Genomic DNA, 23,155 nt, shown 5'->3' on the forward strand with positions numbered 1-23,155 from the left:
TGTGTTCACTCCAGTATCAATACTCAATCAGCAGTGAAGAAGACTCCTTTATTCACCACAACGCAGATATCAAGCACGTGTTCCTGTTTGGCTGGAGACAGGATGCGTGCAACGCCCCTCCCCACTGAGGAACAACACTGCAATACACCCCACAAACACAGTTTCATTCGCTTTTGTTGTTTTGATTTCATCCACATCGTTCCAACTGGTTGTCCAGTTCATTTTTCTTTGACACTGCTTTCTTTACTGTTCCGCATTAAAAGAAGCAACAAAGAAACAATCCGATTCTCTTTCCATCATGCAGAAAAATCTTAACACTAACAAAGGGTCTCCAGGTGAGGTCCACCATCTCCCCTCCTTTCCCCTTCAGGCACTAGAGAAAACCACTGCAAGAGAGGCGACAGTGCAACAGACAACACACACTTTCGTCTCTGCGTTGCCTCAATACTACTCCTCTCATCATCACCATCAGTCTGCAATAAAGCAAAAAAGAACAACAACACTGACTATTCATAAAAACAGCAACATAAACTTTATTTTATTTTTGCATCACAACCTGTGTGCAAGAAATCACAACCCAAGTGAAAAATAAAAACTACACCAAAGGAGTTACACCATCGTAGGGCAGCAACTAGAAGGTAACAAAACCACAGTCATAGCAAAGTACAAAAAAAAAAACCCTGAAAAGATCCCCTGGCAGGAGGCTCCATCTCGTCAAGTTACAACCCTCTCCAGTAGGCAATCCAACCCTGTACAGCAAGAGGAATATATTGGTATAATACACACTGCAATACCTTCTCCCAGGTCTCTAAAACTCCAAGAGAAAAAAAAAAGAACAAGTAACAGCTTACCAATAGAAAAGGGTATTCCTTTTTTCCCCTCGTATTCCTTGCAATCATATTCATCATGTCCTCAAGGTGCACCACCAAAGAGGCACACCCAATAACAAAAACAAATCCCCACCCACTCCAAACACACACACACACCAACAACAACATTGTCAATCAAGTAGCCCAATGATCCAATAACGAGAGAACACATTAACACAGCATTGGATTTCCTTACACTAACGTCTCTTTAAAGGCATCAAGGGAGACAGTCAACAACACACAACCAAATTCTTGAGTGGACACCGACCCTCTGAACAAAATCCATTATATTCAAACTCAGTAACTCTGTGGATTGAGTACCACCTGCTTGGTGAGAGAGCATTATGAAATATCTCAACCCTTCCTTGGGTTGTGTTGCAGTGCTTTGTAGTGTGGATACCATTCTCCACACTAATGTCTCCCTCAGTCACACACTTTTTTTTTTCAAATATTTATCCTTGATAATCATTCAAAAAGATGTGTCCTCCCCTCTCACAATGTCCATTGCATGGTCGAACACCATTAAAACGAGGCAATAGATCACAAGGAATGCTCTGTTCAAATATGGTCATAACCCCAGAAACTTGACAAAAACAATGCCTACCACACGGGTAAATCACGTTTTTTTTTTCTTTTTTTTACCTTTGGTTATCGCAGTATTTACCCCCCGGCACCTCCCATTATCAGGAATATCTCGTGGGATTTTCTACTTGCGCACAACGCCATGCTGGATCAAGATTGCGTAAACGAGATGCTTAGCACACGACTTCTTTTGGTTAGGTACCCCTTTGGGCGATGAATAATGTACCTGTTATAATCCATCTCGTAAAATTCTCGTAGCAATGGGAGCGAGATTCATTTCTAAACAGTTATCTTCTCAAAGTGGCAATGGGAGCCAGAGAAAGAGTCTGCCACACACAGTATTCCAAATCAGCCGCAAGAAAAGGATACACCAACTAGTCAAATAACACCGTCAAGAAGTAACAAGGGGAATGCTGGCAAACCATGATAGGGTATAATAGGGGCAGTTCAAGTAGAGAAGCATATGGGACTCTGTACTCCACTTTCCCATTCCCCAATCAGCCCTCAGTGTTCACCAAATGTATACCGTGGTACACACAACACACTGTGGACCTCTCCAGAATGAGTCAGCTCCCGCAGAGAACACAGCAATCAAAACAAACCGCTTAAACTATATAAATGTTCATGTACAGTGTCTATTCATCTATTTTGAATCAGCGTACATAATGGTGAGAAAAAAAGGAAAAACAAACCCATGCCAACAAAAACACCAAGTAACGAAAACAGATTATTAGGAGATCATAACAACGATACATCCATGAACAACATTCTCCCTGTGGAAAAGAAAAAAACATCCATACTGATGATATTACCCCAATAAAAAAAAACATTAGACCAATCCCTAGAGTGAAAATTCCTCACATACACACACAAGAGAAACAGAATTAAAACAAACACACAAGCGTATATATGGAAACATGATGAAAAGAAGTATATACACACAGATTCATTGAAAAAAAAAATTTTTTTTACTACACAAGAAAAATGTATATTTAATATCATCTCATTGAATCCCTGCCATGTCCATACATCATTCTCATCCAGTGCGGCCCTCAATGTGGTCGCTTACTCCTCTGTTATATCCGCACTTTGCAAAAGGTGAGGTCCAGATATCAAGCATCTTGTGTGGACAAAAAAAGTGGCATTGGGAATTAACCCCTGGACTCCAGAGATTGTAGCACACAGTTAGTTTTCCAGAAAAGAAAGAGAAAAAAAAAGAATTCCATGGTGCAGAACACAAGGGAAAAACAGCAAAAAAACAATTAAAAAAAAAGGGTCCACAGTATGGAGAGCAATTTTTATTTACTGATGCAACCAAGCCCAATCGGAAATCATATTCACGTCGTTGCACACACATTTATGGGAGACCTGTTGCAAGAGCCCACAACCTCACCACAAGCATTGTCAATCCATATCCATATATACACGAACAGTGCCATCAATAGTGTTTTTGGGTTGGATATTATTATCATGGATGTTGGGCAGAGTCTTCTTCGGCAAAAAGTGTTCCTGCACCTCGTTCGTAAAGGAAACCGGCACCGTGGTTCCTATAGGTGTCTTCTTTTCAGATACGTTTTCGCTTAACTGTTCTCTTGAGTTTGCGGTGCCTTCGCAGCTATGCGTTTTCGGTCCTGTCTCTGAGGTGAATCAGCCGTCTTCGAATTCGCTTGCCCTACAATGTTTTGTATACTCTGTGACATTGGTTGACTAGGGTCGTACAGTAATGGCGGTAACCGGGGTCTGGGAAGAAGCTACCACCGTTTGCTTCTCTGAAATATCCTTTTCCGGTTTGTTCTACAAAGCATTACCATTCTCCTTGTTCTTGACCAGTACATCAATTTCCTCAGTATCCAGTGCGCGGTTGTACAGCAAAACGTCTTTCACTGTTATATGGACAATTTCTTCACCCGCGATGCTTGTCTTGGGTTTGGGTATAGTGCGGCTTCTCTCGTCATTGTTTTTACCGTCCCAACCAAAGTAGAAGTGTGATACCTCTTTGGAATTTTGAATTTCTGCGTAATATAGTTTATTTATACGCTTACCGTTGATGTACACAATACCTTTTCCGTCTTTAAATGTCAATATCACTGAATATGCTTTCTGAAGTTCAAACTTAATTGTTGATTTCTCCGCCTCATCCTTCCTTATAGTGCTCCACGTTTGGTCTTTATTGTATGATACTCCAAAAAGAAGTCCCTTTTCGTTATTATCCAACCTTACACCCAACAAAGGACTGCTTTCCTTCTTTGGTACCTCGTGGATAGTCACCGTCGCCACAAGAGTAAAAGCATAGTTTGTAAAGTGATACTGCTTCGCCAGTTCATTTATACTCACAGGCCATCTTGCTCCTGCATCAACACCGTTGAACTTCAAACCATTAGAAACTTTCTCTGTTGTACCACTTACAACGGCATTCACGCCGAGGTATTCATCATTCCATTTACTCTCAGTTCTGTTTTCAGACAAATAGCCCACCAACCCAACAGTGGGAACAGGATTTTTCAACTGACGAGATGATGGACACACTTTACCAGACAAGAGCGCGTCCTGTTTACTCCACTTGTTTAACACCCTCTTGATCTCCTCCATTGAAGTCGTAAGATCCACAAAAAAGACTTTGTACTTACCTGCCCCTTCAACAGTCTCATACAGACAGTAGAGTTTGTCACCCTTGAACAATAAAGTGCTTCTCTTCACTTTTTTCTTCTCAACAATCAAGCCAACGTGATAAATACGTGTGTTATCAGTGACCCATAGATGGAGTTTGTTCTCTTCTCCAGATCCCACGGACTGCAGAAAAAGAATGACATCTTTTCCATCAATAGTTGCAGTAATAAAATTGTTTTGACTTACATGCTCAGTAGTTTTAGTGGAGGTGGCCCACACACGAGAGAGTGTACTGGTAGACTCTGTCCATGTATCTCCCAAATCAGTGGACTCGTACACTCTGTAATGGCCGCTGGTATGCTGAGCAACCATCATTAAATTATTTTCCCACTCGAGAACAGCAGGATTATAAGTACCTTCGTCAGTCAAACCACCAACGTTCCAATCACCATGTTCGAAGTTGTCAACCATAACTGATGATCTGAATTTGTCGTCCGCCGTGAGAAATTGCACAGGAAACACAAAACCATAGTTTGTCATTCTCAAAATTGGTGTAATCTCGTCAGCAAGGAATCGCACAACCATTTCATTTCCATTATAAAAAGGAAATGCAACATTTAAAGGAGTGTGGCTCAACATAAACTTTCCGCTTCCATTATTAGCAATAGACATACCTACAAAGCGAAGAGTAGAATTCTGAATCTTGGTTTGCGTAGATTTGGAATCATATTTACTTGGAAGGGCCTTGCTTTCCACAAGAACAAACGTATCATGAGAGGTACCATAATCCTTAGGGTTCCAGAGACTAGCATTGTAACTGTATGAAAAAAAACTGAACCTCTTTTTCTTGATATCCTCCCACTTTTCTCCATTGTTACTGCTTTCTCCTACAAAAAAATCGATGAATTCCGTCTTGTCTGCAAACAACTGTAACAAACGAGAAGTAGCAACTGTCACCAGTTTCTTATTCCCCAACCACAGAAGATGAGAACCATGAAATGGATGGAATGGGTTCCTGTCAGTTTCAAGAAATGGTTGAATTTTTTGATTTCTATATGAGACATCTTCTTCTAGTTTCATGGCATCGGTGGATTCCTTTGTTTGATACACCTCTTTCGAATCTCCACCAATTGTCCTGATTATACTTTCTTCGGAACGACTCCCTTGTGCATACCCACTGATGCAGCCCAGCAGCAAGATGAGCAATACAACAAACAGAGAGTGACTCATGTTGTACTTCATGGTTGCCCTTCTTTCTTCTCTCCTCAGTCCTTCTTTTCTTGTTGTCTTCTCGTCAGATTAAAGAGGTTATTGAATACTTGTAGTGAACGCCAAGAAGTACTTGTGTTAGTATGTGTTGCGGATGATGATTCCCTTCAAGGCTATAAAATTGCAAAGTAGCGTTTGTCGCTTAGTCTTCCCCTCACAAAATTAGTACAGGAAAGAAAAAAAGAAAGAAAAAAACAAAAGAGAGTGAACAGACAAGAGAAGCACAGAGGCGGACACACCACAGTAAAAATAAACAAACCCCATTTCATCAAGTACAGTAGATTCATAATCACAAAGAATAAGCACACAGACTAAGGTCAGATCGTAAAACAAAACAATGAAGCAATGCACACATCATCCCATCCATAGGTTGAGTCCACGCACATACACAAATACGCACATGCATGTACAATCAGAATACGGCAAGCGGCCGTTAGGGGAACACCCATGTGAAGAAGAAGAATATTACAACAGCAGAGATGTATCCTTAACCAACACCATTGGCTCTCAATCTCCATTACTTATTCCATTCCCAATGGAAAGGAAACCACACACCCCCACACGTACAAAGCAAATTATCCAGTCAAACAACACCGTCAAGAACAAACAGAGGGAATGCTGGCAAACCATGATAGGGTATAATAGGGGCAGTTCAAGTAGAGAAGCATATGGGACTCTGTACTCCACTCTAGCATTCCCCAACCAGTCCTCAGTGTTCACCAAATGTATACCGTGGTACACACAACACACTGTAGACCTCTCCGGAATGAGCCAGCTCCTGCAGAGAATACAGCAATCAAAACAAACCCCTTAAACCATATAAAAGTTCATGTACAGTGTCTATTCATCTATTTTGAATCAGCGTACATAATGGTGCGAATAATTTCTTTCTTGAAGGAAAAAAAAACATGTGAAAATATACGCCGCAGCATGAAAGCATTTTAATTGGAGATACTGACGGCGATACGCGCAGAGCAATATTCTGCCAAAAAATGAAAATAAGACACCTCACCGACGGAGCTGCTCTGCATTTTTGGATTTTCCAGCGCCCCCCGCCACAAAAACGAAAATCCCGATTCCGAAGGGGTTCCCGGTTTCTCACCTTCTTTCCCCCCGGCGCCCGCCGCCCTCAGACCCCATTCCCGGTTCCGCTGCCTAAGCCGCCTTTTTTGCCGTGGGCCGTCCGCGCGGTGTGGGTTCGGGGTGGGGTGGGGAGCCCGTCGAAAATCCAGGAGTGAAAAAAAGGGTGCGGCGCGGGAACTCCGCCCCGTTCCGGCAGGGGGAAGCGAACGGCGGGCCTGGCAAACCCACCGGGTTTTTTTTTTTTTTTCATTTTCTGTTTTTCTGCTTTCTCTTTTCGTGGCGTCTATTTGGGACCGTTGGGCCCCTAGGCCTCTATCGTTTTTTTTTTTGTTTTTTACGTTCTTTTCTTGCGCCGGCGGATTGTTTTTTCCTGTTTTTTTTTTTTTTGTTTATTTTCTTTCATCTTTTTGTTTGCTTCTTTTCTTTTTTTTTGTTGATGCCACTCTGTTTTTCATTTCTTTAGATTCTTTGAGATGGAATATCTTTCTCACTTGTACAAGGAAGAACCTTATCGGGATTACATCGACAATGATCCGCCATTTTCCCTTGCAGTAGTTGGCAAGAAGAATCTTCCTATTGCTGAAAGTTTATCACGTTTTTCAGAGTCCGGTACACGTTTTCGAGTTAATTACTTTACTGATATAAAAACACTTTTCCCTCAAAAAGTTAAAGTTGGCTTGACTGGTGATGTTTTAGGAATTTTTAAGAGCAAGTGGTGTTCTAAACATTTACAGTCTAAATGCAGTTGTCTTATGTTCTGCTTAGACTGGGATGAGTTGGGGGAAACATCTTTAGATGAGGTTTGGTTATCTAATATATGCAATCAATTAAGGGAATATATGAATTATTCTAGAAGTAAAGTAATTATTGCTCTCGTTACTTCGAAAGAAGTTAATTCAAATGTTAATTCCATAGTACAAATTGAAAAACTACAGTATGACGTAAAAGTGTTTTTGGGTAGCGAGTTCAAATATGTTTTGCCCTTGTTTGAAAATGGAATGGAGGTGAACTCGGCTGAAAAACTTTTTCGCATGGCCCTAGAGCTGTCTACTAAGTACCATAAGGATGAAGTTTCGCGTATTAAAAATAGTAGGTTAGATCGTAGTTATATAACAGTAAGACGAAAGTTTAAGATTGCGTGGCATTATCTTGTTTTAAAAGATGTTAAAACTGCTAAACGGTATTTTGAAGATGCTTATAGGTCTCTTAGGGATATATCTCCTTTTTGCCCTACGATGGAGTCTAGGATTTGTGGTACTATTTTGATTTACCACATAATACGTGCTGCTTCTGCAGAATCACTTATTTCTTTCGATGATCCTTATTACCGTCTTTGTGAAAATCATATTTTATGGCTTGGACAAGCAATTGGCTCATCATCTTCAGAAGATAAACCGGTGGCTAGGTTTTTGAAATTACTTCTTTTAGGTGAGTGTTATGATTGGATAACAAAATATACTGTAAATATTACGGATAATGTTAAAAAAGATCTGATGATATCGTCACTTGGAGCTTTTGAGGATGCATTAAACATGAATTGCTCCTCTTCTCATTTAACAGATGTGGTTTCGGTACCTTTTTTTCTTGGCTCTGAGTGTTGCCTAGACTCACATAGTTGTATTTTTTATTCTGCTCAAAGTACAGAAATTCTTTCAGAACGAGTTCAAGAATTACTAAACCGAATTGGAACAATGGAAAAACCTTCATTAGAGGCATTATTTCTTTTAGCTCGCGCAAATATTTGGTTTCGTAAAGTGGAAGAAGTAATTTTCTTTTTGAATAGGTTGCGAGAATTTACTATGGGAACGTATCAAGAATGCGAAGTTTTTCATGGACTCTTAATGGAAGTTTATAGATCTCTTGATGGTAAGCCTAGTAAAAAAAATCGGGATGAAGTTATGTTTTCCTTTGTATCACTTTCTTTTGGACCTGGAGAAGGAAATACCCAAGGACGATATCTTCGTACCTTTTTAGACATGGCTAAAACGAATAGTTGGACTGATATTAACCTGTATTATCCAAAAAAGGGACATTATGCACCTTTCACATGTTTGTGTAGTTTTAGTGAATACTACCACGATTGTTCATCTAGAGCCAAATTAAACCTTGAGATTTTTACTGCTTCTGTGGAATCAATTATTGTAGAATCTCTGTCTGTTACCATTTCTAGATTTTGCGATGATGAGAAAAAAGCTTCAAATACCATTTTGGTTTCAAAGGAGAAATTTCAGGTAAGCTTAAAAACTTCTTGTAGTTTTTTAGTTGAAATACATCTTGATGAACCAGGTTTTTATCATTGTGCAAATGTTAAAGGGCGTGTGAATTGTAATGGTGTGATTTTAAATGTGGAGTGGGGATTGAACAATTCGGTGACGTTGCAGAAAATTCCGAGGGAATTGGAAATAGTTGGTGAGGTTTTAGGTCCGTCAAGGCACAGACCTTGGATATATGTGGTGAAACCAGTCTGTCTATTGGAGTTTGATGTTCCTAATAATATTACAGCTATTGAAGGTGAAGAAGTGAATGTTAATATTGTTGTTAGGGCAGCGAAAAATTTGGAAGGAAATGGTAGTCTTGTATTGCCTTATATTCCTAATTTGTATGAGTTTACTGGAGATATAATTTTGGAAAAGCGATCAATTTTTAGAGATAGTCAAACAGATTATCCTGCCTTTGTTTTAGACAAACTTCCAGCAATTTCTCAAAGTAGTCCGCTTAGATTATCAGTAGTGTATAAATTTCTTCGTGCTGGAAAATATATGGCGCCAATATTTTTTAATTACAAGTCAGCGAATTATTCAGATAGGGAGATTTTAAAGAGAATAGAGGTTAATGTTTTTTATCCTTTTACTCCTACATTTACCCTTCTTAAAGTTCTGCCTTGGAATATTACTCCAATGAAGGTGGATGTGGTTTTTGGTTCTGAAAATACCCTTAGTATCCCAGAAAGTTCTTCTAAATATGTACAACATGAGGTATCTATCTTACTTCCACCACGTGATGGAATCAATGAAATCGCAACGATACCACATAACAACAAATCTATTATGCTCTATAATGGGGTAAAAGAAAAAAGAGAAAAATCGCTTGATATTATCTTTTCCAGGGGTGAAGAAATTGTTGTTGAAATTTCAATGACTTGTCAAGCTTTACGAGGCTTAAAAGTATTATCCTTAGATGTTGTTACTGCATATGATGTATTGCTTATTTCCCAAGCTGTTGGTCAGCTCCCATGTTGTGTTGAATATCTAGATATATTGACTGTAACAGCCAAAGTTCGCGTATTACGTCTGGGAAAATATTCGCTTGGATTTATTCGAATTGTTTTAGCTTCCGAAGATGGTATTCAACGTACTATGTCTGATCTCCCCTTACCTGAAGTAGGAGTGGAATCTACTCCCTTTTCCCTAACCTTGAGAAGTCCATCTGTTGCTATTTTAGGTTCACCTTTTCTTCTTTCTTTTGATATTGTGAACAAGACTGAGAGTTCGCAAAGCTGTGAGTTGATTATAGAAAAAGATGAAGCCTTTTTTGTAATGGGTGGGAGGACTCAATGGAGTTTCTGTATTGGCCCTAATTCTGTCAAATCAAGTGAAATAATATTGCAACCACTTCGTGTTGGTTCACTCAAACTTCCATCTGCCTTTGTCAAGCACTTATCAAGTCCAGGATCGGGGTTAACGTTTGTGTGCCAAAGCGATTCACAGAGGGTTTGTGTTCTACCGTCCTGATACAATGGACAATTTATATGGTACGTCTTTTTTTTTTGTTTATTTCTTTCGTCAGAATTACAGTATCATGGAGAGGCTATTATAATAATTGTTATTATTTTTTTATTGCGTTTGGAAAACACAGAACGTTTCTTTTTTTTTTTTTCTGTTTTTTTCTTTTTTTTTTTTGTTTGTTTCCTATTGGTTTTTTTTTTTCATTCGATTCAATAGGGTGGGGTTTTCTTTAATAGAAAGAGTGGAAGCAGAAATAACTCTCTAGAGAGCCGTGTTTTTTGAGATGCTAGAGGAAGAAGTAAAAACATGGCTTGAAAGGGTTATGTTGTCAGGCCCTACTACTAATAATAATAGTGATGATGATGAAACCCTTAGAAAACTCAGGAAAGTGCCACTTTTGCAATTGTCATGCATGATGAGTACCTACCTTACTGATGAAAAGCAAGTTTCCAATGCTCTTTCCTTATTGGCTCGTACTACTGTAGGTCGTGATAATCTAACAAATGAGGAAGCTGAAGTGGTTCTAAAGTTTTTTGAAGGAAAGCTTTCTACGATACAGACAGTTGAAGCAGCTGTAGAATCTATAGCATTAGTTGTTAAAGATTTGTCTTGTAAACAACCATGTAGTGAAAAAATATTTAAGCTTTTATCTGATGGATTTTTGCAAAATGTCAGATTCCAGGCGTTACCCAATAAAGTTCGGCGTCATGGATATGATGTTCTTATGTTCATGGTGTCAAAAGAAACTCTTCCATTGTTTACCACATCTTTTCTTCGATTACTTTTGGATGCTATAGATGAGGAAAGTGAACCAGAACTTGTAATGTCTGCTTTTGAACTTCATTATTTTGTAGGTACTTATACTGATAAAACTGTTATTGATCCTATATTAGACGATTACTTTGACAGTCTTTCCAGTTATTTTCCAGTTGTATTTTCTCAACCTCCGGGATGTAAGGTTACTAGGGAGGACTTAAGGCGGAGACTTACTAAATGTTTGACACGTCCACTATACCTTGATTCTTGTGTTTTATTTATACTTTCAAGGTTATCATCTCCATCATCTGTTGTAAAACAAGAATCTATTGACATTATTTTGGAAATATTTTCTCCAAATTCAGAACATGAAATGAAATATCTGAACTCTCATGTGGTTTCTGTAGTAAATCATATTAGGAATGAAATTGTTAAAGCAGTATCAATAGGATGTTCTGATAACGATTCACTTTTAAAATGTTATATGAATGTTTTAACATATATTGGTAAAAGATCACATGAAATGTCTTCTTCATTTGTTTTATCTTGGTTAGAACCGATAACCAGTGGTTTTTTGGCTAGTTTAAATTCTAGTCGTGTAATATGTTCAGCATATGCAACTATGTTTTATCACCTAGCTTCTAGTGATGTGATTTGTGGAACCACGTTAGCACATTATTTTCTACCACTTTTATTCCTAAATGTACCACAACAGGATGATAGTAATAGTGAAAATATTTTTCTGATTATTTCAGCATTATTGACTGGTATTTTTGATTTACGAAAAAGTGACAAAGTTTGTGAAGAAGATAGTTTGACAGTTCAAACATCTGTGAGAAAAAGTTTAGAAGCAAGTTCTTTAAGTTTATTTGAACTTATGAAAAAACTTTTGAACTCATTTAATAAGGTAGAATCACCCACAGATTTCATTAAGTGTGAGGTAATTTCATCTCTTTTAAATCTTGAAGCATGGATGCATCCTTGGATGCCAGAAGAACTAATTAAATTATCTTATAAAAAACTCATTTCACTTTGCCTCCTTGGAGATGAAGAAATTAGCAGAAAAATTGCAAACTCTATTTCTTCCATTGGTCGTGTAGAAGGAAATGTATTAAATGATATTCTGCTCAACAATCTTGACAATGTAGACTTTACTCCAACTGGAGTTTTTGCATTATTTCATGGATTAATGGTTTCATCAGTCTCTACGGCACTCGTTGCAATTGAACATTTGTTAAACTTCTCACGTGTTTCATTTACTGAATGCCTTAGTGAAAGTGATAAATTTTCTTTTTGTCGTGAAGCCCTATCTGTACAGAAAGATATTTCTACGGAGAAACTTTTACACTTGTTGGTATTAGTAATTGAAAAAGATTCTGTGGCAAGTTTTGAACTTGTTTGCGAAATACTATTAAGGTTACCCTTACCTTTACATAAAGAAAACTTGTTACAAATGATTAATGGGAGGCGGTTAAGCGTTTTGGCTATTGCTTTACTTTCTTGTGATTCAGATATATTTGATATTGAAGGATTCTCAGAACATTGGGTAGTTGAATTACTAGAGAATGGTTTTAAGGAAAAATTTAGTCGTTTGACAATGCAGGGGATATCAGCGATATGTGCCCGTTCTCCTAGTATAGCTGATATTTTTCTTGAAAAATCGAAAGATCTGAAACCAGAGGTTCAACTGGAGGTGTATGCAGCAATTACTCGAGGATTGCTTATAAATGGTGTAATAATGAAAGAAAAGGTAGAACTCATTACAGATTATTTGCTTACTTCAATTTATAATGGAATCGATGGGGATAATGCATTAACTACTACATTTTTCTACCCAAAGTATTCTAAAAACAGGGTTAGTCTACTCATTCCACTTATTTTGGGTGCACAAAAAAATATTAATTCTGTACCACTCAATTTATTGAAGATAATCGTATCCCTTATTAAAAATGAATCTTTCTATTCAGACTTTAATTGGAGTATTGTTATTGAGTTTACTCAAAAAATAGCACAACAAGAGTCATCTGAAGGTCTTGTTGCTGGTGTTTTGGATCTACTTGACTGCATACTTTCTCGAATAGACTCTAGGGATTTCTTTATGAAGTTTCTTGTAACTGATAGTAAAATCTTTCCTTTAGTAATTTCTGGTATACGCTCTTCGACACTTCAGAAACGGTGTATCTCACTAAATTTATTATCGGAGGTGGCGTTGTTTGCATCCCGGCTTTCTACAACAGGTAATGAAGATGAGTTTGATTGTATGAAGGCAGTTGCAAAGGTCAAGGAGGAAGTACTCTGTGTGACACAAGCATCTCTAGCAGATGACAAAAGAGTGGTTCGTCGTGCCGCTGCTCAATGCAGACATCAGTGGTATAAGATAAAGTAACGGAAAGAATCGGATAATTATTTTATTATTGATATAGAATTAAAAAAAAAAAGTTTTTCTTTTTGTTTTGTGGGGGTGTGGGGGAGGGTTTTTTGCCCTCGGGGATAAAATGATACGTTAGAAGGCATGTTTTTTTTTTTTTTTTTTTATTGTTATTACTATTATTATTATTTTTATTCCTTGTTGTTATTGTTCCTTGTTTTTCTGCAAGTAGAATGAAGATTGTCGTATTTTTGGACGTCCAAAGCGAAAAACTCCGCTCCACTATTGCCTCAGAAGCAGCAGTGGGGGATTCCGCTGAGATTGTACAATGCCAGGGTTCACTTGCGCATACTATTCGACATAGGGGGGTTAAACAGTCGGATAAGGCCGATACTTTTACTTGTTTTATCACGGAAAAACAGTCCCTACATAACGCTGATGTTGTTTACGCGTTGTTTTGTAAGCGTCTGCCTGTTCTATCCCTGATAGAGAGCAAAAGTATTTCAGTATCCTTACTTGAAACTTTGTCAACTCTTGGTGTGGATAATTTAGGTAACCTCCTTGATGCACAAATTGCTGCTATAAAGGCTTTTTTCTCTTTTCAACCAAAAAAAGGCCAAGTGTTCGTTTTTGAAGGCGGTGATGGTGTAGGCAAAGCCACACAGACGAAACTTTTATTTACTCATCTTGAACATCTGGGTTATTCTGTTGCCACTCTTGACTTTCCATCTGAAAGAAATCGATATGGAGGTCTTCTTCGCGAGGTTTTGTCTGGTAAAAAAGGAGGCATACATGAACTGGACCCAAAATTATTTAGCCTATTATTTTCACTAAACCGTTTTGCTTGTATGCCTGAACTTCAGTATTGGATGTGTCGTGGCCGAAAAATCATTCTGGATCGTTACTATACAGCAAACTGCGGACATCAAGCTTCAAAACTTCCAGAAGAAGAACGGAAAAAGTTTATTCATTATCTACAGACAATGGAAGTTTCGTGGTTCGGACTTCCACCAGCAGATATAGTCCTATACCTTGATCTACCTCCTCAAGCAGCCATGAACGCTATGAAGAAAGATCAGGACCGTGGTCCTCTAGATATTCATGAGACTGCCCAATCTAATTACAAGGAAACTGTTAGACAAACCTATTTGTGGTGCTGTCATGAACTTCCAAATTGGTTTCATATAGAATGTTGTGATATAAAAGGAAGTCGTTTAGGCCGTGAGGAAACGCATAATCTAGTGTATAATGTAATAAAGGGAAACCTTATTTAAGTTTTACATCAGTTGGTTCTCGTATACTTTGTAGTGTTGATACAGACGATTTTTTTTTTTTTTTTATTTCATTATTATTAGTCTATAAAATTTTTTATTTCCGCTAGATACTGCGTTGATAGTTTGATGATGGGTGTTTTCACTTGACCACAACCCCCTCACCGGCCTCTACGCAAAATGGGGTGAGAGAAGTCATACAATAGCGGGACCCCAAAGGCTGCCACTTTGGAAGTTCTCAATGTGTTCGTACATCATAGATTGTGTTTTTTTATGAATCGCCTTCGTTACTAATTTGGGATTTTTGCATAGATATTATCCAATTTGAGATCTCAGATAAATTGAAATGAGTTCTTATCTTACTTTGTTTTTTCCTTCCCTTTGGGGGTGGGTGAGGCATATGACACGGGGATAAATTTACTCACAATGTTCTTGATTTGTTTCTTTACATTTTTTTTTTTTTTTGTTTTGAACTTAAATATCTTCTTTTCTTTACTTATGTTTTTATTAATAATAGGCAGTAGGAAAATGGTGGCTAAAGTGCACGTGGACAGATCAAAGAAGATCGCCCAACTGACGAAGAAGTCTTCGACGGTTCGTCGGAGTCGTGCATCTCCGCGACTTTATATGAAGGGTACCCTGGCTGGTTACACCAGGGGACTTCACGGACAAAACAAGAACACAGCCCTCATTCGCGTTGAGAATGTTAACACAAAGGATGACGCCGCCTGGTATGTTGGCAAGCGTGTTTGCTATGTTTACCACGGGTACAAGGTGAAGCGCTGTGTACGCTGGTCCAAGGCTCCGGCTCGCCGCAGCAATACTCGCGCCTTGTGGGGTCGTGTCACCAGGCCTCATGGTGGTTCTGGTGTAGTGCGTGCAAAGTTCTCCACCCCTATTCCAGCATCAGCCATTGGCCGAAGGATCCGAGTGTACTTGTACCCAAGCCGCATTTAATTTTCCCACTGCTTTTCGCATTTTCTTTTTCCCTTTTTTCTTAAATAGATAATAAATATCATTTTTTTTTTTTTTTTTGTTTTGTTATTGTTATTGTTTCCCCTGTTGATCCCTGGTATCAACTGGCTTCCTTAGTGTCTCTTGCCTGAACGTGTCAATCTATTCTTTTTTTTTTTTTTTCCTCCTGCTCTTCTTTCTTCTTTGGGCTTTACTAGTACTGTCACTTTATTATTATTATTATTATTATTATTATTATTATTATTATTATTATTATTTTGTAGAAAAGATAATGCTATCAGGAAATAGGAAAATATGAACGCAGGAATAGCGTCCAACGGACCCTTTGGTTCTCCTTATGCTTGTGTTTTTACCTCATGTGCAATATACCATACTCCTTTTCCGATTCTGCGTCTCACCAAGGACGACAGTGAAGAAAGACCAATTGTGACAGCAGTAATGGGAGGTGGATTATCTTCTGAGGTTTCAAGCCTTATTAATCTTGATTTTGGTAATGATCAAAGGTCGGCTTTTTCACAGCTAATAGCTCATGGTCAGCAGGTTACACTCCCTGCACATCAGCTATGCCTTGGTTTAACTTCTGATATTTCGCATTCTCTGTGTTGCACAAATCTGGCTGAAAGGATGAGTAACTCTATTGCGATTAAGTGTTCTGCCTTTATTTTTAAATTTGAAAATAGCGAATCACCGAAAATTATTGGCATTATAAAAAATTCTCTTAGCTGTGCTTTTCACCGTGATGGATTATGGTGTTTATCACAACCAGAGCAAGAATTTGAGGGTTGTGTTTCATATATTTCTCTAAATAATATTTCTGGTTTTAGAGGACACAAATTGAGTGAGAATATTAGTTCTGATTATTCTAGAAATGTAGTTTCCCCTATTTCCGTAGAGGCTGTAAAATATGATGTTGCTAGTATTTTCACGGAACAAGGGGTTATGATTTGTGATTTGAGGGTGAAAGATCTTCAATGGGTTTATAGAATGACAGATCAACTTGTTTCTGGTGCAGTATGCTGTGGAGGAGAAAAAATTGTGCTTTCCTCGGAGAGAGACAGAGCTATGGTGATTGATGTTAGAATGGCGCAACATGTGTTGTATGAAGCCAATTTGTCATTCCCTGTTGCATGGCGATCATCTAGAGAAGGGGATGTGGCAATCGCCATTTCTCGCCGTCAGGTGGGTATATTAAATGTTGAGAAATTGGAATTTTGGGGGGCTTTTGAAAGCTCTGGAGGTGTTCTCGATGCAACGATTATAAGAGAAGATAAACATTCCGTACGAGTTTTGTCCTCCTCTGCCGATGGATGTCTTGAAGACTGGTCAATAGAGTTTTAAATGAATGAATTTTAACTGGCAGAGCTTTTATGAACTTTTTTTGTTGTTGTTTGGGATCTCCAATACTATACATCAGAAGAAAAAAGAAAAAAAAAAGAAGTGTGATTTGGATGCCAAAAGATCTCTGCTCTTTTTTTTTTTTGTTGTTTTCTTCTGTGAATGAGTCTCAAGGGATGTGTTCTCTCCGCCGTAGTAATGAGACCATTGGAATGGGTTTCCGATTTCTGAACTCCCAGGGCAATGTAATTCACTCATAATGCAAGACTGGCCTTTGTGACGATGCTGATCCACGGATGTTCTGCACCAGACTCTACGAGATCTTGGGTTGTCAAAATGAAAATGAAGGTATATATATATATAGTTTGACTGTGTATGTATGAGTTACAAGAGATTTCTCTGTTTTCCTTTTTTTTTCTCATGATAAACCATGTTTGGGGGAGAGCTTCTAAAAACCTGCCTTGCACAACGATTTTATTTATTCATTTGGTGTAACAATAAATAATACGCTGAGAGTACTGGGCACCGTGAACCAATAGTCTGGGTTGGTGTGACGTTTTATCTTTCTGTTGTAGTTCTCAGAGTGAACGAGGAGTTGATATTGGGTAAGATTCTTTTTGTTTCTTCTTCAGAAAAAAAACTTCTCTCATTTCTCTTCTTCTCTCCCTTCTATTGCTACTCTTGCATAGGAAAACTAATCGAATGTCATTTAGTGAAAATATGTCTCGTGATACGTATAGCCAACCTCAACAAGGATATGGGCAGCCACCTGCAGAATATGGAAAACCCCAACAGGGATATGGACAACCACCTGCAGGATATGGACAACCCCAACAATACTATGGAGAAGCACCTGCATTGTATGGACAACCCCAAGAATACTATGCACAACCTCCTGCAGGATATGGACAACCCCAAGAATACTATGCACAACCTCCTGCAGGATATGGACAACCCCAACAATACTATGCACAACCTCCTGCAGGATATGGGCAACCTCAACAATACTATGCACAACCTCCTGCAGGATATGGACAACCTCAACAGGGTTATGGGCAACCTCAGCAGGGAAATACTATTCCTTCTACGAATGCACCGGCGGTTCCTGCTCAAGCGTCATATTATGATTATACTGCGCCAGCAAACTATGGAGAGGTAGAACATTGGGAAGGCACTAATAAGTGGGCGACAAGCATGTTTATGGCTCCTTGTAAAGAACCTTGTTTTTGCATAGCCGCATGTTTTTGTCCTTGTTGCTGTACATTTATGCAACGAAAAAAACTGATGCTTGACGATTGGTCTCGTTACATGTGTTGTGCTGGAATGTGTGGAAATCTCTCATGTTGTGTTTGTAAGGGAGCTGAACCTTGTTGTTTATGTTTGGAGTCCACTCTATGTTTAGCATGTGCTGTACACGGTAATCGGTTCATGATACTTCAACACTACCATCTTGAGAATGATTGTTGTGACGTTGCAATCATGTGTGCGGCATGTATCTTAGGTATTGTGGCAGTGATTCTGCAGAGTGACTCTGTGAAATTATTGGCTGACCTTTTGTATTACATCACTATAGGATGTATGTTGGCTCAGCATGAACATCAAATGAAAAAATTTGGTTACCCAAGGGGGCAAAACATGGTTTAATACCTTTACCATTAAAGGAATGCAATGGTGGGCAGAGCATATTCGATTCGACTAGAATCTCAGTGTGTTTTTTTTTTTCTTTAGCGAAAAATTACTAGTATCATTATTTGTCGTTAAGGATTGATATTTTTCTTAAGATCACTTCGAATATATATATATTTATTTTCGTACTTTAACTTGGACCACCATTTCCCCGTGAAAATAATGTATTCTGCTTCATCGTTGGTTTCTTTTTTAGTTGTTGTTTCTAACTCTAAAGTGCGGGGTTATATTGCCTCCCGAGATGGATGGAGGCAGCGGTAGTGCGAAAAAGCATCAGTGGATTAATCAGGTGGTTTTTTTCTTCCACCCTGTGCGGGCATGGGAACAGGGTGTTGTTGTTGGCATTGATGAGGATGAGTCGAGTGGGCCACTGGTGACCGTGCGATGCAAATCTGGAGAGATGTTTGAAACCCGTACAGATGCAGAATCTTTTTTTCTCCCCACTACTACTACTAAGAGTATTGAAAACATTCCGGATGATCTTCTTGAATTACCTGAGCTTCATGATGCGCTTCTTCTTCACGTGTTAAAGTCTCGACACGCCAAAGATCTTACATATATGCATATCGGAGAAATAATACTTTCTGTTAACCCATACAAGGCTATTCAATCTTATATGGACAAGTGTATGGGTCTTTATCTCGAACACTTGGATAAACCACAAATTCCTTCTAGTCTCCCTCCCCATGTTTGGAGTGTGGCACATCGGGCCTATGTTGAAATGCGTCTCCATCAAAGAAATTATTCAATAATTGCATCAGGAGAAAGTGGTAGTGGAAAAACGGAGGCATGTAAAAATATGTTAAGATATTTATGTGCTGTCTCTGAACGTGTGGCACCAGATACAGTGGTGAAGCGACGGATGCAATGTATTACTGAACAAGTGGAAATGAGCAATGTTGTTTTGGAGTCTTTTGGAAATGCAAAAACTCTAAAAAATGATAATAGCTCGCGTTTTGGAAAATTTATGGAGGTCCAGTTTGATGCTAGTGGAGTTATGGTAGGATTGCGTGTTACACCATTCCTTTTAGAACGTTCTCGTGCAGTTACGTGTGGAACTAATGAACGTGTTTATCATGTATTCTATCAACTAGTCGCCGGTGCCAATCCAGAGTTGCGTGCTGCTCTTAAAATAGAAAATGCTCGTGATTTTGTATTACTGGGTAAGGGAGGTTATATTTCTTCTTCAAATGGAGGATCAGATGATGCAAAGGAGTTTCTCCTTTTACAAAAGGCTCTTGTCAGTATTGGTTTTTCAAATGAGGAACAAAAAGTAGTGTGGAATATAGTGGCATCTATATTGCATTTACAAAATATTTCATTTGAATTAAGAGGAATTGATGAATCGGCTTATTTACGTTATGAAGATGTTGAGATTGCAACCTTTGTTGCAACTCACTTACTTGAGCTTCCACAACCCAAGATGTTTGTAGATTGCCTCACAACGAGTATTGTTGTTGTTGGAGGAGAGAAATTAATACGTACATTATCAGTTCAAAAAGCAAAAGATCAACGTGATAGTATCTGCAAATATCTATACTCAAAACTCTTCCTTTTTATTGTTTGTAAGGTAAATGCAGTTTCTACCTATGGTGCTACGTTTGGCACCACTGATGTTTCTTTTACTTCTACTGAGTATGAAACACCAATGAAAGATAGCAAACCAGTAACCTGGATAGCACTTCTTGATATATTTGGTTTCGAAGATTTTCAGATGAACTCACTAGAGCAATTTTGTATTAACCTTGCAAATGAAGCTTTACAACGACAGTACACGGAGAGAGTATTTCTCATGGATATTGAAGAGATGCGTGCAGAAGGAGTTGAACCTAATAAAACAGATTTTATAGATAATTATCTTTGTTTAGAATTATTACAGGGTTCTAAAAATTCTATCGTTTCATTCTTAGATGATGCTTCAGTGCTTGAAGTGGAGCGTTCAAGGACGAACCCTGACTATGTATTTCTTAATACAATAACTTCAGCATTTCGACCAGATTACCAAACATCACCTGGGAAATCAACTCGTAGTGTACTGAACCGCAAGGAAAAGATAGAGGCTCCTTCTTCTTACTTCTATAGAGGTAGACTGGACGATAATAGCTTTACTATTCGCCATTTTGCAGGTGATGTAAAGTACTGTGTAAACGGATTTGTAGAAAAAAATAATGATTTCGTGAAGGACTCTTCTGCACAAACTTTACAAGGTACAAATTCAGCTGTATTACGAGATATTATGAGAATAAGTGAAGAAGTAGTTGGTTTGATAGGTGACCCAGGTTCTCCTGGATCTCCTACAATTATTTCTCGTGGATCCAAACGTACCGTCGCTTCTACTTTTCGAAATTCACTCCGTTTATTAATGGAAACGTTAAACAGCAGCACATGTAATTGGGTGCGTTGTATTCGTCCCCATTCAAGACGACAACCGGGGCTTTTTGATGGTAAATTAGTTCTTGAGCAACTAGTTGCCACTGGAGTGTTGAGTACTATAAAACAACGACAAGATAATTTCCCAGTTCGCCCTACATGTAACGAATTTATGCATCATTATCATGTTCTTTTTCAATTAAATCCATCTATACGAGTACGTATGACGAATAAAGAAAAGATTATCGCACTACTCTTAAGAGAAAAAATTAACACAAAATCTTTCCAAGTAGGGAATTCTCGCGTTTTTCTTACGCCTGAAGCAAGTCGAGAACTAGAGTCAAAACGACAACAGTGTATGGTGTTGCATGCAAGAGTTATTGAACAGTATGTGACTGCATTTATTTCTCGTTTATACAGGCGTATCTTACTTCTTACTCGGTATGCTATTAAAATGCAGCGTGTATTCCGAACTAATATGTGTATCAGACGTTGCATTAATCAATATTATGATGAACTGCGTCGCAAAAGGTATGAACGTTTTTTAGCAGAATTAAAAAAAATACTACGTGTGGAATCTTTTTCCCGAGCTGAGTTATATGAGGAACGAGATTTGTATATTCGAAATGAATGGCGTGATTTTCGAATCGGATTAGCCCCTTTGGTGGCTGGAGTGCTTCAAAATTTAATATCTATAGAAAGGAAAAAACGAGAAGAGATTGTTTTATCTTCATTTTCATATTATAGTGAGTTTACTGAAACCTTTGACCGGGAGAAGGTTCTTGCATTAGAACTAGAGAAACAACGAATACGTTTAAAACAGGAAATGGATGTCAGGGAACGCGTGAAATTGTTACAAGATGCCATTGATGCTTTTCAGGTAGTTATTAGTGAAGAGAAAATTGCGTTTGAGACTCTGTGGAGTGAGGTCATTAACCCAGGTATAAGGAAACTAAAAGCACAAGCACGTGTCATATGCAAATTAAATCATTTAAAGGAAAAACGTTTGCAGGAGTTGTATGAGGCTAGAGAATCAGAAAAGCGACGCATTGCATTGGTAGAAGCCGAAGAACTACACCGTGAAGAAAAGAGATGGCGATCTCTTGTGGGTGAAGAGCAGTATTTGAAGGAAATTCGGTATTTTAACTCTTTCTATGAAAATTCCTATGATACCCCACCACCGTTACTTGCACTACTCAGGGAGGGTGTCCCTTCTGAAGTTATGCAAACCCCAATCGGTACAAATCCCTTGGCTCCATCTTCTTTGGGATCTGTGATGTCATTTCGAGACTACAGGGAATATATGAGAAATGAGTTTTCTCGTGCTAGTGCTAGTGGAAAAGTACATACGTCTTACATATGCCCACATAATTATGAAACACCCTGTCAACTTTGCAATTTTTCCACTCTTTCATTGTACTCTGGCACTACAGTGAGACCTTCCAAACCTTCTTTGGAGCCCACAGTTTGTCGTCGACTTTATGAAGAAAACACCGACAGTGACGATAGCTTTGATGAAATGAATTACTGAGACGGTCTTATTAATCACGGTAACATACTTGGCTATAACAAAATATATTGTTGATTATTACTATTTTTTTTTTTTTTTTACCCTCTCCCCCCTACACTTAAAACAAAAATATGTCTCCTATATACATATATATATATATATATATATATATATATATATTTAATTTACTGGTATTTCTTGTAGTCAGTATTAGGAATTAACGTGTGCAGTTTCAAGAGAGAAAACAAAGCAGATCTTAAAAACTTTTCTTAAACTTTCTGTTGCAAACATACTTATTTTGTCATTGCTCCAATTAAGGTGTTTCGATAGTTTATTTACTTGCGCTGTTTTTTTTTTGTTTTTCGAAGAACTCTTCTTTTTAGAACCAAGTAATGGCTAGCATTGTTAACTCTGCCGTTCTGCAATACCTAAAGGAGCACCACCCCACCGTCGCTGCAGTATTTCAGAAGGAAGGAAAGGTCGTCACGCGTCAACATCCACCGAGGGGAATAACTCTGGAGTCACTCATTGCACTCGAACAGACAGGCAAAAAACACGCCGCCTCCCGCTTGTCTCCCGGAGGTGAAGAACCCGTCAAAAAACAAAGTAAAACTGAGTCAAGGGCACCGCTGCCAGACAGCTCTTCTGATGATGATGATGATGATGAGCCCGTGAAGAAGCCAGTGGCAAAGAAGGCATCACCTGCAATGAAGCCAGCTGCCAAGAAGGCACCGCTGCCGGACAGCTCT

At 38.5% G+C, this 23,155-nt stretch overlaps 11 protein-coding genes across 11 annotated transcripts; 9 read left to right on the forward strand and 2 right to left on the reverse strand.

Moving 5' to 3' along the window:
* Positions 1 to 2,487: 2,487 nt before the first annotated feature.
* TM35_000251010 (uncharacterized protein) lies at positions 2,488 to 2,808 on the reverse strand (the record flags this gene model as incomplete). Its single annotated transcript, XM_029027692.1, has 1 exon — positions 2,488 to 2,808. One exon carries the CDS (start codon positions 2,806 to 2,808, stop codon positions 2,488 to 2,490), a length of 321 nt encoding a protein of 106 aa, XP_028880871.1.
* Positions 2,809 to 3,245: 437 nt separating this feature from the next.
* TM35_000251020 (uncharacterized protein) lies at positions 3,246 to 5,300 on the reverse strand (the record flags this gene model as incomplete). Its single annotated transcript, XM_029027693.1, has 1 exon — positions 3,246 to 5,300. One exon carries the CDS (start codon positions 5,298 to 5,300, stop codon positions 3,246 to 3,248), a length of 2,055 nt encoding a protein of 684 aa, XP_028880872.1.
* Positions 5,301 to 5,727: 427 nt separating this feature from the next.
* On the forward strand, positions 5,728 to 6,141 carry TM35_000251030 (uncharacterized protein; the record flags this gene model as incomplete). The annotated part of the gene is made up of 1 exon (XM_029027694.1): positions 5,728 to 6,141. The coding sequence occupies one exon, from the start codon at positions 5,728 to 5,730 to the stop codon at positions 6,139 to 6,141; it is 414 nt and encodes a 137-aa protein (XP_028880873.1).
* A 742-nt stretch (positions 6,142 to 6,883) lies between these two features.
* On the forward strand, positions 6,884 to 10,141 carry TM35_000251040 (uncharacterized protein; the record flags this gene model as incomplete). Its single annotated transcript, XM_029027695.1, has 1 exon — positions 6,884 to 10,141. One exon carries the CDS (start codon positions 6,884 to 6,886, stop codon positions 10,139 to 10,141), a length of 3,258 nt encoding a protein of 1,085 aa, XP_028880874.1.
* A 277-nt stretch (positions 10,142 to 10,418) lies between these two features.
* Positions 10,419 to 13,277, forward strand: TM35_000251050 (putative folate/biopterin transporter; the record flags this gene model as incomplete). The annotated part of the gene is made up of 1 exon (XM_029027696.1): positions 10,419 to 13,277. One exon carries the CDS (start codon positions 10,419 to 10,421, stop codon positions 13,275 to 13,277), a length of 2,859 nt encoding a protein of 952 aa, XP_028880875.1.
* Positions 13,278 to 13,492: 215 nt separating this feature from the next.
* TM35_000251060 (thymidylate kinase) lies at positions 13,493 to 14,533 on the forward strand (the record flags this gene model as incomplete). The annotated part of the gene is made up of 1 exon (XM_029027697.1): positions 13,493 to 14,533. The coding sequence occupies one exon, from the start codon at positions 13,493 to 13,495 to the stop codon at positions 14,531 to 14,533; it is 1,041 nt and encodes a 346-aa protein (XP_028880876.1).
* A 525-nt stretch (positions 14,534 to 15,058) lies between these two features.
* Positions 15,059 to 15,487, forward strand: TM35_000251070 (60S ribosomal protein L35A; the record flags this gene model as incomplete). The annotated part of the gene is made up of 1 exon (XM_029027698.1): positions 15,059 to 15,487. One exon carries the CDS (start codon positions 15,059 to 15,061, stop codon positions 15,485 to 15,487), a length of 429 nt encoding a protein of 142 aa, XP_028880877.1.
* Positions 15,488 to 15,799: 312 nt separating this feature from the next.
* On the forward strand, positions 15,800 to 16,843 carry TM35_000251080 (uncharacterized protein; the record flags this gene model as incomplete). Its single annotated transcript, XM_029027699.1, has 1 exon — positions 15,800 to 16,843. The coding sequence occupies one exon, from the start codon at positions 15,800 to 15,802 to the stop codon at positions 16,841 to 16,843; it is 1,044 nt and encodes a 347-aa protein (XP_028880878.1).
* A 699-nt stretch (positions 16,844 to 17,542) lies between these two features.
* TM35_000251090 (uncharacterized protein) lies at positions 17,543 to 18,484 on the forward strand (the record flags this gene model as incomplete). The annotated part of the gene is made up of 1 exon (XM_029027700.1): positions 17,543 to 18,484. One exon carries the CDS (start codon positions 17,543 to 17,545, stop codon positions 18,482 to 18,484), a length of 942 nt encoding a protein of 313 aa, XP_028880879.1.
* Positions 18,485 to 18,767: 283 nt separating this feature from the next.
* TM35_000251100 (myosin heavy chain) lies at positions 18,768 to 22,427 on the forward strand (the record flags this gene model as incomplete). Its single annotated transcript, XM_029027701.1, has 1 exon — positions 18,768 to 22,427. The coding sequence occupies one exon, from the start codon at positions 18,768 to 18,770 to the stop codon at positions 22,425 to 22,427; it is 3,660 nt and encodes a 1,219-aa protein (XP_028880880.1).
* A 371-nt stretch (positions 22,428 to 22,798) lies between these two features.
* TM35_000251110 (uncharacterized protein) lies at positions 22,799 to 23,155 on the forward strand (the record flags this gene model as incomplete). Its single annotated transcript, XM_029027702.1, has 1 exon — positions 22,799 to 23,155. A coding segment is annotated over one exon (357 nt), but the record flags the coding sequence as incomplete, so codon positions are not given.

This window comes from Trypanosoma theileri, assembly GCF_002087225.1.
Source record: "Trypanosoma theileri isolate Edinburgh chromosome Unknown TM35_Tth_25_V1, whole genome shotgun sequence".
NCBI lineage: Eukaryota > Euglenozoa > Kinetoplastea > Trypanosomatida > Trypanosomatidae > Trypanosoma > Trypanosoma theileri.